The sequence below is a fragment of the Hyperolius riggenbachi genome, chromosome 9, assembly GCF_040937935.1.
Source record: "Hyperolius riggenbachi isolate aHypRig1 chromosome 9, aHypRig1.pri, whole genome shotgun sequence".
Classification (NCBI taxonomy): Eukaryota; Metazoa; Chordata; class Amphibia; order Anura; family Hyperoliidae; genus Hyperolius; species Hyperolius riggenbachi.
The window spans coordinates 120,561,539-120,584,530 of NC_090654.1; the positions used below are offsets into that span (position 1 = coordinate 120,561,539).

The window sequence follows — 22,992 nt, forward strand, 5'->3', positions numbered from 1 at the left end:
CGCCCTGCACTGGAGACTATTTGTGTCTCCATTACAGGGCTTCGGGTGTCATCTTCCCATAGCCCTGCTCTCTGCTTGTCAGCGCGGGAGATTTGCTTCAGGAGGATCGTAGGGGGACGCCAGAGGCCGGCCGGAAGAGGAGACTTCTGTCAGGTGAGTAAATTATTTTTATTGCATTATTTTCTGGTGAAATGCTACCCACATGCTAAATGTAGTAAATCACGGAGAGGAAATATTTTACAATGAGTAAACACTGACTTAATATTCTATAAGTGAATATTGGAAGAAAAAAAAAAAGAATTGTATTGCTATTTTAATTACAGCACTTTTTTTTCTATTTTTTTTTTAATTTGCTTACTTTTCCAGTAACTTGATTGCTGAGGACAGACCCCTCTTTCTGGATGTGTGCGCTTGGTTTCCCTGTAACGTTGTATAATTTGCTGGCACTTTACAGAGGCTTTCGAATCTGTCACTGAGATCAATAGTGGATGAGATAAATGCCCTCTGTCACCTGCTGGGCACTGCTGGACCCTGGCACAGCACTTCTATCTCAGCTGATTAATATGGCACACAATGCAGTGATTGTTTGTTCTCAGAGAGAGATAAGCCACTGTTAGTAGCGTGCTGCACATCTCTGGCTGCAGAGCAAGCCATTTTGATGTTTAGAAATGTCCATTATTGCTCCAGAGGTAATGGATGTACTCTCTAATTGACACAATCAGTGCTGGAGTCAAGTAAGGGGTTTTTGTTGTGAGGCTGGCCTAAATGGCTGTCTCTTTGCACAGAGGATTGGGATTATTATAGTAAAAGCCAGTTACCTCAATCCATGGGCTCTCAGGTCCTTGCTGTTCCTCAATCCATGGAGATCATCCACATCACGAAACAGGAAAAACACATCCTTACATTCTGGGTGCGTTTCAAAAAGCCTGAAATTGCAAGACTGTCACCTGTTAACCCTGTCATAACCAACACTAGACACACACATTATTAGCTTTTTCATCTAGCATAAATTTATTTTATATTAATTGTGTAATACTATTACCATTATTATGCATTTTTTATGTTGTTCACATCTCAATAGTGCTCTGCCGAGTATATCGTGTTTTAGCCAAGTCACCAACCAGCTACAGAAAGATTTATAAAATGGCATAGAGCTATATCAATCCCTGCCATGCACTGAGGGGGACCAACAGTACGAAACAGGCTGCCTACATGTGGGGTTGATGTGGCTCTGTAAATGTGATAAGCTATAGGCTTGCTATACACCAGGGGTTCTGGATGCTAGCCTGGCTTCAGAGACGTAAAGAGATAATTTGCATATTCAGTAGTAATGCATTGTGGGAGACCACAATCACTCACTCACTTGAAGCTGAATGATCACAAATACCCCCCGTTTTAAGAAGGAAAACCACACTAAAATGCATTTGTAACTTTGTTAAACAATCACATATAGAAGACTAGTTATGTGATATGGATATTTAGAGGTTAATATTTTAGTGTCCTATTGCACATAAAACACAAGGAACAACTGTACAGTTCTAAACCAAAGCAGTGCAATATGATTCTATAAAAGGTGATATTCCTCTGATTTTTTTTTTCCGAGGGAACCTAAGGAGAGAGGGATATGGAGTCTGACATATTTATTTCCTTTTAAACAATGCACATTTCCTGGCTGTTGTGCTCACCCTCTGCCTCTAATACTTTTAACAACAGATGCTGAACAAGCATGCAGATCAAATCAAAAATCTGATTACATTAGCCACATGCTTGTTTCAGGTGTGGGATTCAGACACTACTGGCACTAGAATGATCAGCAGAAAGGTCAGGTATTGTTTTAAGGAAATAACTTTGGCAGCCTCCATAGGTCTCTCACTTTGGGTTCCTTTTAAATCCTCTTTCAATAAAAAAAAATAATTTTACAGATTATTACATAGCATGTATTTAGACTTTTTCTAACTAAGTTTATGTTTTAGACTATACAGAAATATTGAAATGTGTGTTCAATTTACAATTTTGCTGTTCACATTTATTGTTTTAGTTAAGATATCAGCATCATTTCACTAGTGTTGGAAGGACACTTGTTGCCTTACCTGACAAACAAGATGACTCCGACTTTAGCAATGTCCTGCTGGATGAGCGTCCAGGACTCCACAAGAAGCTGGCGTTGGTGAGAGGACAGGTCTAACGTTGGTAATAAAGGTTCAGGTGCTACATGGTCCACAGAAGTTCTTCTTGGCCACCCCAGTCCAGATATCACACAGCCCATCACTCTATCACCTTTTAAGCTCTTCTGGGTTTTGGCAATCAAGGTTATTTTCTTTCTGAGAAAGTGCACATTTCGAGTCCTCTTTGTCCAGGCTTAAAGTGGTCTGATACACCAGCAGAATATCTTCTGTTCAATCAATAATGCTGAGATGTCACAACTTAATAAACCATGTGCAGTTATTACATATCCAGTTTAAAAAGCTGTTTCTGCTCTTCAGCTCCTGGTCTCCTGCACAGATAATGAGGCTCCAGTTGTGGAAAGGGGGAGGCAGTCTGTGCTTACTGGAGATCTTCAGATGTTGTGTGACTGTCATAGCTTCAGGGAAGAAAGAGACATGCTAATAAACCATTAAAGAAATAGAGATGTGCGCAAGTCACCAAACTGTCCCCCTTGCAAATCAGCTCTGCTCTGACAGCGTCCATGTCAGCCAGAGCTCAGTGAAGTCTGTCACTTGCAGTGAAAACAAAAAGGAGATGTGTGAGGCTAACACTGGGGACATATGGTGCTCCACTGTTCCTTCATTACGTATCTCAATTCCAATGAACAAGTAAACAAGAATAATGCCTCAAGCGGCACAGACACTCTGCTGCTGCTTGGCCGCATCACACTGGAGCCACTTAAATCATTAACCGGTTTTGTACTGAAACCAATGACCATTTATATAGATATAGCATAATTCAAATTGTGGTTAATGATTGTTTTTCTCAGGCATGAGGGAGAAGCAACAGGTTTTTCAAGCTTGATTGTTTTGCAAACTTTACTTGCATTTTTTAATATCTTAGTAATAAAGGATGACCTTTTAAAGGTGGCCATATATCAGGCGACTTGGTGGCCAATCGACCATCTGATTTGATTATTATAATCTGATTCAATAAAAATCAGTGCCACCAAGAGCATGTCCGATGACTGATGCAACCAATTTTGGCCACAATTGATCATATGTATCGATCAGACATGCTGCAACACATAGGGCTGACTTGCGCAATCAGGTGTGCAGCGGTAGAAGCGTGCAATATCAGGACAAGTGACGAACGCCTGGCGCTATCCCCTAATGTAAAGTGTTCTCCCCCCAGTGCTGTATACTTTATTTGTTCATGTCTGCCACTGGCTCAGGGCTACGTCTTCATACAAGCGCCCCACATGCTTGCCAGCATAACGTGGGCGCAAGTCTGACTTCACACACCTGCCCACATATACGCCACGTGAAACGCAAGTATGTGGATGGAGCCAGCAGCGGACATGGACAGGTAAAGTATACTGCACTGGGAAGGGTGAGGGACATTTTACATTATGGTGGAAAGCGCGGGGGTGGCGAGATGGCAGATGCAGCGTCACAAGGCCGATTCCCAAGAGATTTAATTCTGAAATCGATCGGGAATCGGCCTGTGGTGTATGGACAGGTAATGGACAGAGGTGTAACTATAGGGGCTGCAACCCCCTCAGCTGCAGGGGGGCCCCTCTGGGGCCCGCCCAGGGCAGTTTGGGGGGGGCAAAAGCGCCATTTTGCGGAAGGAGCAATGCCGCCTGATTGTGGCCCCTTAAGGTGTTGAACTGGCTGCGGCGTCTAATAGACGCCGCACCAGTTCTTTCCCAGCAACCCGCAGCTCACCTCAGCCTGCTGGAGTCTTCCGGGAGGCAGAACAGGTGCCCTGCACTGGAGACTATTTGTGTCTCCATTACAGGGCTTTGGCGCCATCTTCCCGTAGCCCTGCTCTCTGCCTGTCACAGTGGGAGATTTGCTTCAGGAGGATCGTAGGGGGAGCTGTCCGCCAGAGGCCGGCTGGAAGAGGAGACTTCTGTCAGGTGAGTAAATTATTTTTCTTGCATTATTTTCTGATGAAATGCTGCCCACATTATGATCGTTTTCTGGTGAAATGCTGCTCACATTACGATTGTTTTCTGGTGAAATGCTACCCACTTTATGATTTTGTTTCTGGTGAAATGCTGCCAACTTTACGATTATTTTCTGGTGAAATGCTCCCCACTTTACGATTCATTTCTGGTGAAATGCTGCCCACTTTACAATTAATTTCTAGTGAAATGCTGCCCACTTTACGATTAATTTCTGGTGAAATGCTGCCCACTTTACGATTCATTTCTGGTGAAATGCTGCCCACTTTACAATTCATTTCTGGTGAAATGCTGCCCACCTTACGATTCATTTCTGGTGAAATGCTGTCCACTTTATGATTCATTTCTGGTGAAATGCTGCCCACTTTACGATTCATTTCTGGTGAAATGCTGCTCACTTTACGATTCATTTCTAGTGAAATGCTGCCCACTTTACGATTCATTTCTGGTGAAATGCTGCTCACTTTACGATTCATTTTTAGTGAAATGCTGCCCACTTTATGATTCATTTCTGGTGAAATGCTGCCCACTTTATGATTCATTTCTGGTGAAATGCTGCACACATTACGAATATTTTATAGTGAAACATTGCCGCATTACGATTATTTTATGGTGAAACATTGCTGCGTTACAATTATTTTATGGTGAAACGGTGCCCCATTACAATTATTTTATAGTGAAATGCTGCCCCATTACAATTTTTTTGGCACCTATGTGGGGTGGGCCCATCCAAATTTTCGCAGGGGGGGCCAAGTGATTTCTAGTTATGCCCCTGGTAACCAGTGGCGTAGCTAAGGAGCTATGGGCCCCGATGCAAGTTTTATAATGGGGCCCCCTAAGCACTCTATACATAACAATTGATATGGCGCACCAAAACCTGCCAATGGCAACTACAGTGTCAGAGGTGCAAGAAGGGGATGAGGAGCAGTCTGTTAATGATTACCACTATTCAAAGTATCTCTAGAAGTCATTATTATAAGCACAGGACCAATAGAGAGCTAATACTGTAGTTGAGGAAGGGCCCTTCGGGGCCCCGATGCGGTCGCTACCTCTGCACCCCCTATTGCTATGCCCCTGCTGGTAACGGATCTCTCTACGATCAGAGAGAGATCTGTCTCTTGCTCGAATTGCCCATATATTGTCTGATGTATGGGCACCTTAATGCTTCAAGCGCAAGTCATACTTTGACACAAGGTAAGAGAATGCTTTAGTAGAACCAGTGGCGTAGCTGTGAATCTCGGGGCCCCGGTGCGAGTTTTACATTGGGGCCCCCCAAGAACTCTATACGTAGCAATTGATACGGCGCAACAAGACCTGCCAAGGTCATCTACAGTGTCAGAGGTGCCAGAAGGGGATGGGGAACAGCTCGTTAATGATTACTACCATTCAAAGCATCTATAGAAGTGATCATTACCAACACAGGACCAATAAACAGCATATACTTTGGTTTAGGAATGGCCCCATGGGGCCCCTCTGGCCCAAGTGCCCCGATGCGGTCGCTACCTCTGCAACCCCTATTGCTACGCCCCTGAGTAGAACCCTAGTAAGGTAGAATAGGCTGGATTTCCCATTGAATACAGGAAACAAAAAGCTTGCAGGGTGGCATGTCTGGGCTCCAGGCTCCACAACGCAAATACTGAAAGTGAACCCACGATGAACACATACCTAAAAAACACATATGTACCTAAGAAACAGGGAAGCCTCTGGTTCCTGTTGAGGCTTCCCACAACCTCCTTGGCGCAGCTCGCTGGGACCCTCCACAACATCAGGGGCCATGAGCACCAAATAGCTTGCCCATGAGCAGCTCCGGCTTACTGGGTAGGCTTGCCATACCTGCACAGGAGCAGTTTGGCCATGCTCGGGACTGGAGCGATGTATGGCCCCAATCTTGATTCTGACAAGCTCTTGCTAGAATTCTTTGGAGTCCACGCTCAGAATCGGAGGACCAGAGGACAGCATGGGAAGCCTCTATAGCAGAGGAGCCCACACTTTTTTGCCTTGTGAGCTACTTTAAAAAATTAGCAAGTCTAAATGATCTTCCGATGTACAATTTTAGGAACACAATTGTATTTACAGAATGGAAAATGTAGTGGGGTCGGGATCTACCATTAAGGACTTCGCAATCTTCCAGTAGATCGCGATCTACCAAATAGAGATGGCCCGAACCTCCGATTTTAGGTTTGCGAAACGGGTTCGAGAACCTCCGCAAATGTTTGCGAATTTGTGAACTTCCGCGAACCGCAATAGACTTCAATGGGGAGGCGAACTTTGAAAACTGGAAACATTTATGCTGGCCACAAAAGTGATGGAAAAGATGTTTCAAGGGGTCTAACATCTAAATTTTTGCATGGATGAGTGGGATAGATGCCAAAAGTCCTGGGGAAAAAATCTGGATTTGACGCAAAGCAGTGTTTTAAGGGCAGAAATCACATTGCATGCTAAATTGGAGGCCTAAGTGCTTTAAAACATCTTGCATGTGTACACATCAATCAGGGAGTGTAATTAGAGTACTGCTTCACACTGACACACCAAACTCACTGTGTAATGCACCACAAACAGCTGTTTGTGTTGTGACGGCCGTGCTGGACTGGTGCACACCATGGCGAGCGTGCAGGCGATAGCAGTTTTCAAGCTCATATGGTCGCCAGGCTGATGTAGCTCAATGACAAAACAACAGTGATTGTCCAGCTGATCGAATTTGGTCTGTCCACAATGAAGCAACGACCTTATTATCTTTGGTGTGCCACCCCCCGAGACACTCGTATAGCCGTCGGTCATTGCTTCATTGTGATATGCAAGCCCCTTCACCGCGGCAAGGTAACAATCACGAAGGGGAATTGACACATGTACATGCCTTTTGTTTTGTTGCGCAGGTGTAGTGCAGCCAGACAAATTAGGCAGGCATGTACACGCACCAGAAAAATTATTATAGCAGCCGCTGCTAGCAGCGGCCTTAAAAATTCAGGAATCCACCTGGAGTCCTGGTGGACCCTGTTGGTGGTGGCAGAGAAGGCAGTCAAGCAGCCTGCAGGCAGAGATGCTGTGTGGGGACCGACTTAGTCTTGGGGCAGGCAGTCACACGGCATGCAGGCAGAGATGCTGTGTGTGGGGATTGACTTAGTCTTCAGGCAGGCCTGAGCGTGCTTTGCAGACCAGGCATCCGTGGTCAGATGGACCCTTGACCCAACGCTGTGGCATACGAGAGAGAACGGCGCCGGAGACTTGGGCGCAGGACACAGCCAGTATATGGCTGATCCTGCTGCCGCACAAGTCCGGGCCGTGTTAATTACTATTTCCCCTCCAGGCCGCCATGGATAGTGGGGGAATAAAATAATTCGTCTTCCAGCAATTGCTGGAAGCCGAATTATTGTTTTAAAAGCAACTTCAGCTCCGTCTTCTGACGGCGCTTAAGTTACTCCCTGTGCCTGTGATAGCCGTAGTTCCTATTACGGCCTATGGTGGCGCCGGCTGCGCCCAAGTCTCCTGCGCTGCTGTGCCCAAGTCCCCAGCACTAGATTTAGCGTGTTCGACGCTGTGTGCCAGAGATTCACCACTTGCCTTTCAACATCACGGTACAGTTTAGGTATCGCCTCTTTTGAGAAAAAATTGCAGCCTGGTATCTTCCACTGTGTTGTGTGGCTTTGCTTTTGTGTGCTGCTTTTTCTCAGGTGGTCATCCCATTGCAGTTTGTGCTTTGTAATCATGTGCCTTTGTAAGGTAGTTGTCCCTACGTGGGTCTTGGTCTTTCCACAGCTCAATTTTCTGTGGCAGAGAGTACAGATAGCATTGCTCTCATCTGAGGCAGACACACAAAAAAATTTCCACACCGCTGAGCCCTGGGGTGATGGCACTTTTGTGGTGGCGGCCGACTGAGTGTTAAGTGGGGTGCCAGAATCAGAGCAGGAGGAGGAAGATATGTCACGCTTCCGTGCGGAAGTGGAGAAAGATGAGGTGTTCTGTGTTAAATAGTCAACTACGTCCTGACAATATTGGGGGTTGATGGCACGTGCCTTCTTCCGAACACTGTACTTTGGTCGAGGGCCGCATGAAATCACGCCAGCGGTCCTCGAACAGACCTGCCAGGTGGCCTGCCTTTTGTTTTTTCCATATTGGGGGGGATGAAGTGAAAGGTATGCACTGACTTGAATAATACAATGTGCGGTTACACAGGTGCAGTGAACAGGTTGCAGTGACTGGCATTACAAATGTGCAGCTGCCTGTCACACACACACACACACACACACACAGGTACCCTGAACAGGTGCAATGACTGGCGGTATTAACAATTTGTGCACTCACGTAGATATAGGTAGGTAGGTGCAATGAACACTGAACAGGTGCAGTGATTGGGATTACAAATATGCAGCTGCCTGTCACACACACATGGGGCTCAATTCACAAAGCGGTGATAACGCAGTTATCACGCCTAAAAGACTTTAGGCGTGATAACCATTGCGCCACGCTGGTGAAAAGCCCCTTATCCTGCCTAAACTAAGTTTAGGCATGATAAGTTTAGGCGTGATAAGTTTAGATCGCAAAGTCCCGCGCGCAAAGCAGCGCCATTAAACTCTATGCGATGTTTTGTGCACCAGACTTTGCTAGCGCAAAACTTTTGATCAGCTGTGCACTGCGGTGCTATATTTATCACGCCTAAACTTATCACGCCTAAACTGAGTTTAGGCGTGGTAAGGGGATTTTCACAAGCATGCTAACAGTTTGCACCGCTTTGTAAATCAAGCCCTTGGACTGCAATGACAGGTGCAATGACTGGTGGTATTAACAATGCGTGCGCTCACGTAGGTATAGGTAGGTAGGTAGGTGCACTGAACAGTGAACAGGTGCAGTGATTGGGATTACAAATGTGCAGCTGCCTGACACACACACACACACACACACACACACACACACACACACACACACACACACACACACACGTAGTCACTGAATGTGCTGGGCCTGGCAGTGGCACAGTAGGAATTAAGATGCCAAAGGCCAGCTTCGACTGACTGACAGGGCTGTATATAATGTAAGTGGGCCACACACAAAATAAAAAAAAATAGATCACAAGAACAACATTAGCTCTCAAAAGAGCTGTTGAGGGGTGCTTTTTCAGCAATAAGAATCAGCAAGGAGCAAGTTAACAAGCCAACAAGAGCCTAACTAAGCTTTCCTTAATGTTTCTGCAGCAACCTCTTCCTTCTCTAATTACTGCAGGCACTCGAGTGAGTCCAATGCATGATGCTGCTTGCCTATCATAAGGGGGGGGGGGGGCTCCAGGAGAGGGAGTGTAGCCTGATTGACTGTCAGGCATGGGCTTAAATTCGTCTGCGGGCGATCCGGATAGTTACTATCCGGATTTCACCCAGTAATGCTGTGCTGGCTGGGCGGAGGGGGGGGGTCAAGCTTACCCATCTGACGTCTTCTTCGCTCGTCCCTCGGTGCCTCCCATGATGCATTCCAATGCACCGTCACGTGATTACAAACACTTCCTCCTTCTGGGTTGACGTGACGGCGCATTGGAACGCATCGTGGGAGGCACCGAGGGACGAGCGAAGAAGACAGACGGGTAAGCTTAACCCCCCCCCCCCCCGCACAGCCCGCACAGCATTAATGGGTGAAATCCGGATAGTAACTATCCGGATCACCCGAAGACGAATTTAAGCCCATGCCTGGTGCCTGCTGACTGTGATGTAGAAGGTCAAAGTTGACCCTAATGATGCACTATGGGGGCGAATCGAACTTCCGCAAAAGTCTGCAGTTCTCCGTGATTGCAAACCACGGAAGTTCGCCGGTTCCCGTTCGCCGGCGAACAGTTCGGGCCATCTCTACTACCTAATGGGCACCCCTGCTCTATAGGATCAAGAGGCTTCCCTGTTCTTATGTAGGAGGTTATGCTGTGATAGAATTGCCATGGCGGATATCCTGAAAGTTGATGCACATTTTTGTTAATCAGAATATATTTGTGACTGTAACAATCATGTTGTCTGCCAACTCTGTATTATGTATCAATGTCTGTATTTTCTGTACCCAGATTTGTTTCATTAAAGAGGAAGTGTAGTGAAAACAACAATGAATAAAATTGATTTTTTAACAATATTCATTTATAAATGATTCAGTTAGTGTTTGCCTATTGTACAATTTTTCCTCAACTGTATTTACATTTTGAAATTTATCACAGGTAGCAACATCTTTAGTCCTGTCAGGTGATCTCTGTGAAATGTATGTTTACTGACAGTTCTGATGCCAGTACAAGATATACCTGCTCTTCCAGAATGTGCTGGAAGGGAAGGAGGAACTCTGCATAGCTAATCAGCCTAGGCTAAACATCACTCAGAGGGCGGGGCTACATACTAATATACAGTTATATATATATATATATATATATCACAGTGATGTGAAAAACTATTTGCCCCCTTCCTGGTTTCTTATTCTTTTGCATGTTTGTCACATTTTTATTTCTGCTCATCAAAAACCATTAACTATTAGTCAAAGATGACATAATTGAACACAAAATGCAGTTTTAAATGATGGTTTTTATTATTTAGTGAGGAAAAAAAACTCCAAATCTACATGGCCCTGTGTGAAAAAGTGATTGCCCCCTTGTTAAAAAATAACTTAACCGTGGTTTATCACACCTGAGTTCACTTTCTGTAGTCACCCCCAGGCCTGATTACTGCCACACCTGTTTCAATCAAGAAATCACTTAAATAGGAGCTATCTGACACAGAGAAGTAGACCAAAAGCACCTCAAAAGCTAGACATCATGCCAAGATCCAAACAAATTCAGGAACAAATGAGAACAAAAGTAATTGAGATCTATCAGTCTGGTAAAGGTTATAAAGCCATTTCTAAAGCTTTGGGACTCCAGCGAACCACAGTGAGAGCCATTATCCACAAATGGCAAAAACATGGAACAGTGATGAACCTTCCCAGGAGTGGCCGGCCGACCAAAATTACCCCAAGAGCGCAGAGAAAACTCATCCGAGAAGCCACAAAAGACCCCAGGACAACATCTAAAGAACTGCAGGCCTCACTTGCCTGAATTAAGGTCAGTGTTCACGACTCCACCATGAGAAAGAGACTGGGCAAAAACGGCCTACATGGCAGCTATCCAAGGCGCAAACCACTTTTAAGCAAAAAGAACATTAAGGCTCGTCTCAATTTTGCTAAAAAACATCTCAATGATTGCCAAGACTTTTGGGAAAATACCTTGTGGACCGACGAGACAAAAGTTGAACTTTTTGGAAGGTGCGTGTCCCGTTACATCTGGCGTAGAAGTAACACAGCATTTCAGCAAAAGAACATCATACCAACAGTAAAATATGGTGGTGGTAGTGTGATGGTCTGGGGTTGTTTTGCTGCTTCAGGACCTGGAAGGCTTGCTGTGATAGATAGAACCATGAATTCTACTGTCTACCAAAAAATCCTGAAGGAGAATGTCCGGCCATCTGTTCGTCAACTCAAGCTGAAATGATCTTGGGTGCTGCAGCAGGACAATGACCCAAAACACACCAGCAAATCCACCTCTGAATGGCTGAAGAAAAACAAAATGAAGACTTTGGAGTGGCCTAGTCAAAGTCCTGACCTGAATCCTATTGAGATGTTGTGGCATGACCTTAAAAAGGCGGTTCATGCTAGAAAACCCTGCAAAATTCTGTAAAGATGAGTGGGCCAAAATTCCTCAAGAGCGCTGTAAAAGACTCGTTGCAAGTTATTGCAAACGCTTGATTGCAGTTATTGCTGCTAAGGGTGGCCCAACCAGTTATTAGGTTCAGGGGGCAATGTCTTTTTCACACAGGGCCATGTAGGTTTTGAGTTATTTTTCTCACTAAATAATAAAAACCATCAATTAAAACTGCATTTTGTGTTCAATTATGTTATCTTTGACTAATAGTTAACGTTTTTTGATGAGCAGAAACATTTAAGTGTGCCAAACATGCAAAAGAATAAGAAATAAGGAAGGGGGCAAATAGATAGATATACAGTGATGTGAAAAACTATCTGTCTATCTATCTATCTATCTATCTATCTATCTATCTATCTATCTATCGGAAATATTTCTGATGCTGAAACCAGGAGAGGTAACATAAAAGTGGACATCTATAACCCACTTAAGCCAATCTGGACTGATATATTTGTCCAAAAATTGCCATTAATAGGCAATCTGAACGAATATATTCGTCCAGCAGTGCTGCTGCCCTTGTGCACACGTATCTGCGTGCAGGCGGCTCCTTCCCTGCCGCTATTAGGGCTGGAACCCACAAGAGCGTTTTTTTGAGCATTTTGGCAGCGCTGCGATACGCTAGCGTTTTGCCAAAACGCTCAGCTGATGTTAATGGATGGGGCAACTTCCACAGGAGCGTTTGCGTTTCCCAGAAACGCAAACGCAGGACCTGCAGCATTTTGGGAGCGTTAGCGCTTCAATGTAAAGTATTGAAACGCTAGCAGAAACGCTCAGCAAAACCTAAACTGAGCGGTTTTGCTAGCGTTTTGCGGTTCAGCACACTGTAACAAAATTAAAAATAATTCACAGGACCAATCAGGATAAAAACGCGAAACGCGAAACGCTACACAACCGCTGAGCAAAAAAATACACTGTTGCAAAATGCGACCGAAAACGCGCATGAATCCGCTTGCAAACCGCTCAGACAAAACGCTAGCGGTTGCGTTTTGCGTTTGCGGATTTCAGTGGGTTCCAGGCCATTCAGGGGATAAATTGCTGAAGAGGAACCAGTGTTCCCCGGAGGCAAACTATTCCCTGCAAATGAATCAATTGCCTCCAAACAGGAGGTATTTGATTCATGAACATTGAAAAGTAAAACAAAAGATCTCTCACTCCCTGGTATCTTCTAGGAGAGTGCTTAGCGCCACCTAGAGGCCAAAAAGTAAACTTAAAGTACGAATGGAAAAAAAACACAATACACACTAAATAAAAACTGATTGACTCCCCACCCTGCCCATTAGCTAAAAAATAAAAACACGTTAAAAAAAAAAATCAATTAAAAAAAATACATAAATAGTTACCTTAGGGACTTAACTTTTGAAATATGTATGTATATGTTGTGAAGGTATATTACTATACACCTTATTACCTTGAGCCCATATGGGCTTGTAGTTAGTGATGGACGCAAAACTGAAAAAATGCTCCTTTATTTCTAAATAAAATATTGGCGCCATACATTGTACTAGGGAAATATTTTAAACGTTGCAATAACCGGGACAAATGGGCAAATAAAATATGTGGATTTTATCCACAGTAGAACATTTTATTTTAAAACTATAATGGCTGAAACCTGAGAAGTAATTTTTTTTCCATTTTTTTCTTATTATTCCTGTTAAAATGCATTTAGAATAAAATAATTTATAGCAAAATGTACCACCCAAAGAAAGCCTAATTGGTGGCAAAAAAATAAGGTATAGATCATTTACGTGTGATGAGTAGTGATAAAGTTATTGGCGAATTAATGGGAGGAGCACTGACAAGGGAAAATTGCCTTCATCCTGAAGGTGAAAACACCTGCGGGCTGAAGTAGTTAATAAATATATATTATAATTTAATGCATTCTAAAACCTGCATTTTGCTTAGAGATGGTCAGTAAGATGCAAATAATCATGCATGAAAATTTCGTATGCAAATATATGCAGCTTGAAAGTGGACCAATCAAATTCCATCTTGGCAGGACTCGAATGGTCCATTTTTCAAGCTGCATAACTTTAGGTACAAAATCTAAATAGCGCTTTCTGCATCAACTCAGAATTATTTGCCTCTCATTTACCATTCCCAATTCTACTTAGGGCTCGTTCACACCAGAGGCACTTTTGGGGATTTTTTAAGCGCTAGCGATTTTTCAAAATCACCCTAAAAGCGCTTCCACTATGCTTTACAATGAGATAGTTCTCATTGGGGCGTTCCGTTTGCTGTCCGCTGATGAAAGTGGTGCCTGTATCATTTTTGAGGGGATTCCACCTCAATGGAATGTATAGAAAAAATGCAAATGCTCACAAAATCACTTTGTGCAGCGATTGTGCATTTTTAAAAATACATTGTATTTATTATTTTCACGTTCAAAGAGTTCACTTCCTGACTTGCGTCAGGGAATGAGTTACAAAACTGCCCGAGAAAAGCGCTTAGAAAAGAGCTTTTAACAAAAACACATCGCCCACGGGAAAGGAGAAAAAAAAGGCCTCAAAAAACTGCCAACATGAACGGACACGCTATCGGATCACCATGGGAACGAGGCCTAAAAGCATCAATGTATCTATTATGTTAATCTGTGGAACAAATCCATGTTGTGGTCTTCAGTGATGCAAATGCTCTGATCCATCCCACCTTTATACAAAGAAGTCACAAGTAGCTAAGCTGACGGAGCTTGAACACCCCCACACTGTCAACCAATGGGGCCAAACAGCAAATGTTTACTGCTGCTCAAAAGGAAGCAGTAAATGTCAGGTGAGCTGCCTTCCTTACATCTAGGAGATGCTGCAGTACAGCAAGGAAGTGCAGAGGCACAGCTCTGAGAAGCACCTTCAGAAGGAAGATATTAAAGTAAAGGTGCCCATACACACATCGATTTTCCCATTTGATTCCCTCAGATTTCACCCTAATCAAATTGGATGGAAATGGATTCAATTAAATGTTCGATACGATTCATTCTGACTAAAAATCGATCTACAGTATCAGTCGGACAGAATGGAAAATCTGGGTCAGTGTGGAGCGGGGCAGGAGCAGTGGACGATCTATAGACCATAGCGTTACATTGAATTAAACAGAGCAATGCTGCAGTTCAATCGATTTTTCAATAAATTACCTGCTGGAATCGAATTTATGCAGTGTGTGTGTGGTAGGAATCACTTCTCTGCACAGGTGGAACTGGTGGGTTCTGCAAGAGATCTGTGATTGATTCACTAGTAACTGCAATGGCTCCAGCAACCCCTGCACTGACTCACCTGTAGTTAATACTGATATGGCTCCTGCTTTACCACCTTAGGCCTCTTGCACACTGCAAGCGATTCCGATTCAGATTCCGCTTTTTAATCGATTTTTACATCCGATTCCGATTTGCAGTTTGCTCCCTGCACACTGCAAATCGGAATCGGATGTAAAAACCGATTAAAAAGCAGAATCTGAATCGCTTGCAGTGTGCAAGAGGCCTTAGGGTGGCCTCAGGTCATCGGCACTGTATGCTGCCTCCATGCCACTTATGTGTTTAGTTGCAGGCAACTTGTTGACTCTTATTGGTACTGCAACCTCAGTTCCTTCCAGACAGCTGGGAAAAGCCATTTAAATAAGCTTGGTGTACTCAACAGGTTCCTGATAAATATCACTACAGATACTCTGGTCCTACGCGTCAGTTTCTCTCGTTTGTTGTGTCTATATCCGGATTTCGTTTACCAACATTAGGTCGTCTGCTGGTCTTCAGCATCAGCAACCTTCTTAAGGCATATGTCCAAACTAGTGAAAAACAGGGTCCACTATCATTAATGGAGATGGTTAACACCACTATTTATTGTGAACATATTTTCTACAGAATGTATTTAGCACTAAAGTCATATATTTTAAGGATTTGTTGCTGCTAGAGACTTGAATTTTCAAAAATCTTTCAGGCTTCTTGGAGTTCCACCAAGCCATCTACCTGGTAATGTTTTGTGGATCGCAAGAAAATGAACAGCGCTACTTAAAAACAGATAAGTGACTACCTGCAAGAGAGTGCATGCCCCACTTGTGGGATAAAATACACACCTAGCATACACATGACCTGTCTACCACTGAAGGATGTTGGTTTCCTGTAACAGCTTGCATGCAACTCAGGGGCATCCGTGTCACTAGGCAACTATACATTTTTGCCTATGGCGCCGTTGGTGGAAGTGGGCGCTCTCTCGCCGCTCTGTGCGTGTGTTTAATTATTTTTTCTTTCAGCCAGGTCGGCGCTGGCTGTGACAGGCAGCTCACCCTGTGCCCGGCACCGCCTACTGGTCCTCCCCCTTCCTCTCCTCCTTTCAGAGCGAGCAGCTGCAGCACGCACGTTAGTTTATATGTGTGGTGCCGCCGCCTACTGGTCCGCCCCGTCTCCCCGCCCCCTCTCCGTGCAGAGCGTGCGATCTCTGCACGCTAGTTGACATGTCGGCGCCGCCCCCAACTCCGCCCCCCGCCTGTCACACGTGCTTGAAGGCACTGTGATGCACCACAGGGACCAGTGCTACCGCCGGCTCTCTACACAAACTATCTGAAGAGGCGACACCTCACAGTGAGCGCCCTCTGCTGCTCTTGTCTTGATAATTTTTTATTTACCCCCCCCCCCCCCCATATAATTTGGCTGGCAGTGGCTCCTCTCTGGGATGGATATTAAATAGCCACATTACGATTATTTCCTGGGGAACGCTGACCACATTACGATTATTTCCTGGGGAGCACTGGCCACATTACGATTATTTCCTGGGGAACGCTAGCCACATTATGATTATTTCCTGGGGAACGCTGACCACATTACGATTATTTCCTGGGGAGCACTGGCCACATTACGATTATTTCCTGGGGAACGCTAGCCACATTATGATTATTTCCTGGGGAATGCTTGCCACGTTCATGGGCGTCCGCAGAAAATTTTCCAGGGGGGGGCAAAAAGTGGGGAGTTAAAAATTTGGGCTGGTGTTGTGTGGCGCGCGTAGCGCGCCAAAAAATGGAGCTACGTCATGCGGCGCGCGTAGCGCGCCGCGCCGAAAAATGGGTGTGGTCATGAACCAGAATGTGGGTGTGGTCGTGGGTGGAGACAAGTTTACATGAACTAAGCAATGGTGGGACATTAGATTAGGACAATGGTGGCGAACCTTTTGGAGGTCGAGTGTCCAAACTGCAAAGTCACTTTACTATCACAAAGTGCCAACAGCAATTTAAACTAAATACAAACGTTTTAACTCATACATGAACATTATGGAAAATTAAGTTGAAAATAAACTGTGAAGATAAACAATTTCATCCATCGTACTCCTGAAAAAAATTATTCATTTTTTTTAGAACCTCCCAGTTTCATTTTCTGTTTTAAAAAGCAGAAAAAGTAGGTTTAATGCTATTGTCTCATATGATGATGATTCAGCTTTTTCCATAGTCTCGCAGTTAGCAATCATGTGACCCCCAACAAGACAAATTCAGCAATCATGAGGCCCCCCCCATCAAGACAAATTCAGCAATCATGAGGCCCCCAACAAGACAAATTCAGCAATCATGAGGCCCCCAACAAGACAAATTCAGCAATCTTGAGGCCCCCAACAAATCATGAGGCCCCCAACAAGACAAAGTCAGTAACCATGAGGCCCGCAACAAGACAAATTCAGCAGTCATGAGGCACATAAATAGACAGCTTTTCACATAAATAGGCAGAATGCCCCCTTAATATGTAGACACCTCTCACCTGGCAGCAGTTCCCCAAAATACACTCAATCTGACAGCAGTGGTTCCCCAAAAATAGGTAGCCCCAGGTCTATAGGTGTCCCCAGAATAGGTGGCCAGCGGTATAGATGTCCCCAGAACTGGTAGCCAGGGGTAGAGATGTCCCCAGAACAGGTAGCCAGGGGTATATGTGCCCAGTATATGTAGGCACGGGTATATGTCCCAGTATATGTAGGCAGGGGGTATATGTCCCAGTATATGTAGGCAGGGGTATATGTCCCAGACAGTATATGTAGGCAGGGGTATATGTAGGCAGGGGTATATGTCCCAGACAGTATATGTAGGCAGGGGTATATGTCCCAGACAGTATATGTAGGCAGGGGTATATGTCCCAGACAGTATATGTAGGCAGGGGTATATGTCCCAGACAGTATATGTAGGCAGGGGTATATGTCCCAGACAGTATATGTAGGCAGGGGTATATGTCCCAGTATATGTAGGCAGGGGTATATGTCCCAGACAGTATATGTAGGCAGGGGTATATGTCCCAGACAGTATATGTAGGCAGGGGTATATGTAGGCAGGGGTATATGTCCCAGTATATGTAGGCAGGGGTATATGTCCCAGACAGTATATGTAGGCAGGGGTATATGTCCCAGTATATGTAGGCAGGGGTATATGTCCCAGACAGTATATGTAGGCAGGGGTATATGTCCCAGACAGTATATGTAGGCAGGGGTATATGTAGGCAGGGGTATATGTCCCAGTATATGTAGGCAGGGGTATATGTCCCAGACAGTATATGTAGGCAGGGGTATATGTCCCAGACAGTATATGTAGGCAGGGGTATATGTCCCAGACAGTATATGTAGGCAGGGGTATATGTCCCAGTATATGTAGGCAGGGGTATATGTCCCAGACAGTATATGTAGGCAGGGGTATATGTCCCAGACAGTATATGTAGGCAGGGGTATATGTAGGCAGGGGTATATGTCCCAGTATATGTAGGCAGGGGTATATGTCCCAGACAGTATATGTAGGCAGGGGTATATGTCCCAGACAGTATATGTAGGCAGGGGTATATGTCCCAGACAGTATATGTAGGCAGGGGTATATGTCCCAGTATATGTAGGCAGGGGTATATGTCCCGGTATATGTAGCCAGGGGGATATGTCCCCAGAAAAAGTGGCCATGTGTGCAGGAGGAGGGGAGCAGCGGAGAGAAGAGGGAGAGCTATGGGCACTCACCTTAGGGGGCTCTCCCTCCCTCTCTCGCTCTCCCCTCCGGAGTCCGGAATGAAGTGTGCAGCGGCTGGCAGCGGTGGGCGGAACTTACCTCCTCTCGTCGCACGCGCCGGATGGATTAGCCGCTACTCTGGCCTGATCCAGACCAGAGTGCGGCACCAGAACTTCCGGCGCAGGAGCGAGAGGAGGTAAGTTCCGCCCACCGCTGCCAGCCGCTGCACACTTCATTCCGGAGGGGACAGCGAGGGAGAGAGAGACCCCTAAGGTGAGGGAAGGGGGGGGAGACGTCCGCCCTTCCCCACTGTGCCCATAGCGCTCTCTCTCTTCTCTGCGTGTTCCCCTCCTGCTGGCTGCACGGGCACGCGGCCAGGGGGGGGCAGCGGGCGGCCAGGCTCGGGCAGATGCCCGGTTTTGCCATATGTGCGGACGCCCATTTCCTGGGGAATGCTGGCCACGTTACGATTTTCTGGGGAACGCTTGCCACGCTACGATTATTTCCTGGGGCATGCTGGCCACATTACGATTATTTCCTGGGGAACGCTGGCCACATTACGATTATTTTCTGGTGAATGCTGCCGCATTATGATTATTTCCTGGTGAACGCTGGCCTCATTATTTTCTGGTGACCGCTGCCGCATTATGATTATTTCCTGGTGAACGCTGGACACATTACGATTATTTTCTGGTGAATGCTGCCCACATTACGATTATTTTATGGTGAATCATTGCTGCGTTATAATTTTATTGTAAATCATTGCTGCGTTATAATTATTTTATGGTGAATCATTGCTGCGTTATAATTATTTTATGGTGAATCATTGCCGCATTACTTTTATCTCATGGTAAAACATTGCTGCGTTACGATTATTTTCATCAGGGGGGCACCACACGGGGGGGTGGGGCGGGGCGCCACAGGTTTTCTCGCCTGGAGTGACAAAATGGCTAGAGACGCCCCTGATGCAACTTATTAAGTACTTGTCCCTTCCACTGCGGAGAAGTCATCCTTGATGGGAGGAGACCTAACACTAACTAAATCCTAACCTATGCATAGCCTGGGTGCGGCCAACCAAGTAAAATTGAAAATTGTGCAAAAGGTGGATCAGCGCATCACCAGGACGCCTCCGAATAGCCTCCAATCAGCGGTGCACTGAGCCCCCCCAGAAACTGCAAACGCACCTTGAACCCAAACAGAAGCTCTGCAATTACACCAAAAGCAAAGCTGTTAAGTGGGAGCAGCTGACCAAAAATGAATTAAAGGGGAACTGAAGAAAGAGGTATATGAAGGCTGCCATGTTTATTTCCTTTTAAGCAATACCAGTTGCCTGGCAGCCTTGCTAATCCTCTGCCTCTAATACTATTAGCCATAGCCCCTGAACAAGCATGCAGCAGGTCAGGTGTTTCAGACTTTAAAGTCAGATCTGACAAGACTAGCTGCATGCTTGTTTCTGGTGTTATTCAGGTACTACTGCAGAGAAATAGACCAGCAGGGCTGCCAGGCAACTGGTATTGATTAAAAGGAAATAAATATGGCAGCCTCCGTATACCTCTTACTTCAGTTCCCCTTTAAATTAGTACATGGCAAGGAAATGAACCGCACTACTTAAAAATAGATAAGTGCCTACCTGCAAGAGAGTGCAAGCCCCACTTGTGGGATAAAATACACACCTAGCATACACATGACCTGTCTACCACTGAAGGATGTTGGTTTCCTGTAACAGCTTGCATGCAATTTGTTAAGTACTTGTTTTGTGCAATTTTTAATTTTACTTGGTTGGCTGCACCCAGGCTATGCATATGCATAGGTTAGGATTTAGTTAGTGTTAGGTCCCCTCCCATCAAGGATGACTTCTCTGCAGTGGGAGGGACGAGTAATTAATAAGTTGCATGCAAGCTGTTACAGGAAACCAACATCCTTCAGTGGTAGACAGGTCATGTGTATGCTAGGTGTGTATTTTATCCCACAAGTGGGGCTTGCACTCTTACAGGTAGGCACTTATCTGTTTTTAAGTAGCGCTGTTCATTTCCTTGCGATCCACAAAACATTACCAGGTAGATGGCTTGGTGGAACTCCAAAAAGCCTGAAAGATTTTTGAAAATTCAAGTCTCTAGCAGCAACAAATCCTTAAAATATATGACTTTAGTGCTAAATACATTCTGTAGAAAATATGTTCACAATAAATAGTGGTGTTAACCATCTCCATTAATAATAGTGGACCCTGTTTTTCACTAGTTTGGATATATGCCTTAAAGGGAACCAGAGAGGAATGCTTCGGTAAAATAGAAAAAAGCTTTTATACATACCTGGGGCTTCTTCCAGCCCCATAAGCCTGGATCGCTCCCACGCCGCCATCCTCCACTTCCTGGATCCGCCGGTACCGGGCCTGTCACTTCCGGCGGATGCGGCCAATTGTCCGCATCACAGGGACTCCCTCCATACCCGTATGCATGCGGCTGCGCAGTAAGCAGCCACACGCGTACCTGTATGGAGGGAGCCCCCTGTGATGCGGAGAATTGGCCGCGTCCGCAGGCCGACTCGCGGCAATGACGGGACCCGGTACCGGCAGATCCAGGCAGCGGAGGACGGCATCGTGGGAGCGATCCAGGCGTATGGGGCTGGAGGAAGCCCCAGGTATGTATAAAAGCTTTTCTTCATCCTCTCTGGTTCCCTTTAAGAAGGTTGCTAATGCTGAATACTAGTAGACGACCTAATGTTGGTATGTATTTTAACCCACAAGTGAGGCTTGCACGCTCTTGCAGGTAGGCACTGATCTGTTTTTAACCACTTGAGGACCCTGGGCTTTAACCCCCTTAAGGACCAGGCACTTTTTTTCCATTCAGACCACTGCAGCTTTCACGGTTTATTGCTCGCTCATACAACCTACCACCTAAATGAATTTTGGCTCCTTTTCTTGTCACTAATAAAGCTTTCTTTTGGTGCTATTTGATTGCTGCTGCGATTTTTACTTTTTATTATATTCATCAAAAAAGACATGAATTTTGGCAAAAAAATTATTTTTTTAACTTTCTGTGCTGACATTTTTCAAATAAAGTAAAATTTCTGTATACATGCAGCGCGAAAAATGTGGACAAACATGTTTTTGATGAAAAAAACCCCATTCAGCCTATATTTATTGGTTTGGGTAAAAGTTATAGCATTTACAAACTATGGTGCAAAAAGTGAATTTTCCCATTTTCAAGCATCTATGACTTTTCTGACCCCGTCATGTTTCATGAGGGGCTAGAATTCCAGGATAGTATAAATACCCCCCCAAATGACCCCATTTTGGAAAGAAGACATCCCAAAGTATTCACTGAGAGGCATAGTGAGTTCATAGAAGATATTTTTTGTCACAAGTAAGCGGAAAATGACACTTTGTGACAAAAAAAAAAAAAAGTTTCCATTTCTTCTAACTTGCGACAAAAAAAATGAAATCTGCCACGGACTCACCATGCCCCTCTCTGAATACCTTGAAGTGTCTACTTTCCAAAATGGGGTCATTTGTGGGGTGTGTTTACGGTCCTGGCATTTTGGGGGGTGCCTAATTGTAAGCACCCCTGTAAAGCCTAAAGGTGCTCATTGGACCATTGGACTTTGGACCCCTTAGCGCAGTTAGGCTGCAAAAAAGTGCCACACATGTGGTATTGCCGTACTCAGGAGAAGTAGTACAATGTGTTTTGAGGTGTATTTTTACACATACCCATGCTGGGTGGGAGAAATATCTCTGTAAATGACAATTTTTTGATTTTTTTTTACACACAATTGTCCGTTTACAGAGAGATTTCTCCCACCCAGCATGGGTATGTGTAAAAATACACCCCAAAACACATTGTACTACTTCTCCCGAGTACGGCGATACCACATGTGTGGCACTTTTTTGCACCCTAACTGTGCTAAGGGGCCCAAAGTCCAATGAGTACCTTTAGGATTTCACAGGTCATCTTGCGGAATTTGATTTCCAGACTACTCCTAAAATGCCAGGGCAGTATAGGAACCCTGCAAATGACCCCATTTTAGAAAGAAGACACCCCAAGGTATTCTGTTAGGAGTATGGTGAGTTCATAGAAGATTTTATTTTTTGTCACAAGTTAGCGGAAATTGATTTGTATTGTTTTTTTTTCACAAAGTACGGAATGCAGTGGGGGTGTCTCGGCACCTTGCAGAGAAAAAATATAGGAGACAAAAACGGGAGCCCAATAGTGTAGTATGTCTGTATACAATAAAGAATGGAATTAAAAGGAATACTACT

General features: G+C 44.9%; 1 protein-coding gene across 5 annotated transcripts in view; it reads right to left on the reverse strand.

Annotated features, from left to right (window-relative positions):
* The window catches only part of LOC137531723 (cytoglobin-1-like), an 81,626-nt gene extending 62,773 nt beyond the window's left edge, over positions 1–18,853 (reverse strand). For 3 of the 5 annotated variants that reach the window (XR_011023720.1, XM_068251683.1, XM_068251680.1), the window contains exons 1-2: positions 2,091–2,703; positions 819–926 (exon numbers count right to left, since the gene is read on the reverse strand). Coding sequence is in view for 4 of the 5 variants with exons in the window: in XM_068251683.1 (XP_068107784.1) it covers positions 819–926; positions 2,091–2,266 (284 nt within the window). In the remaining variant the exon portion in view is untranslated. The other 2 variants (XM_068251682.1, XM_068251681.1) reach the window with 2 other exon arrangements.
* Between the last annotated feature and the right edge of the window lie 4,139 nt (positions 18,854–22,992).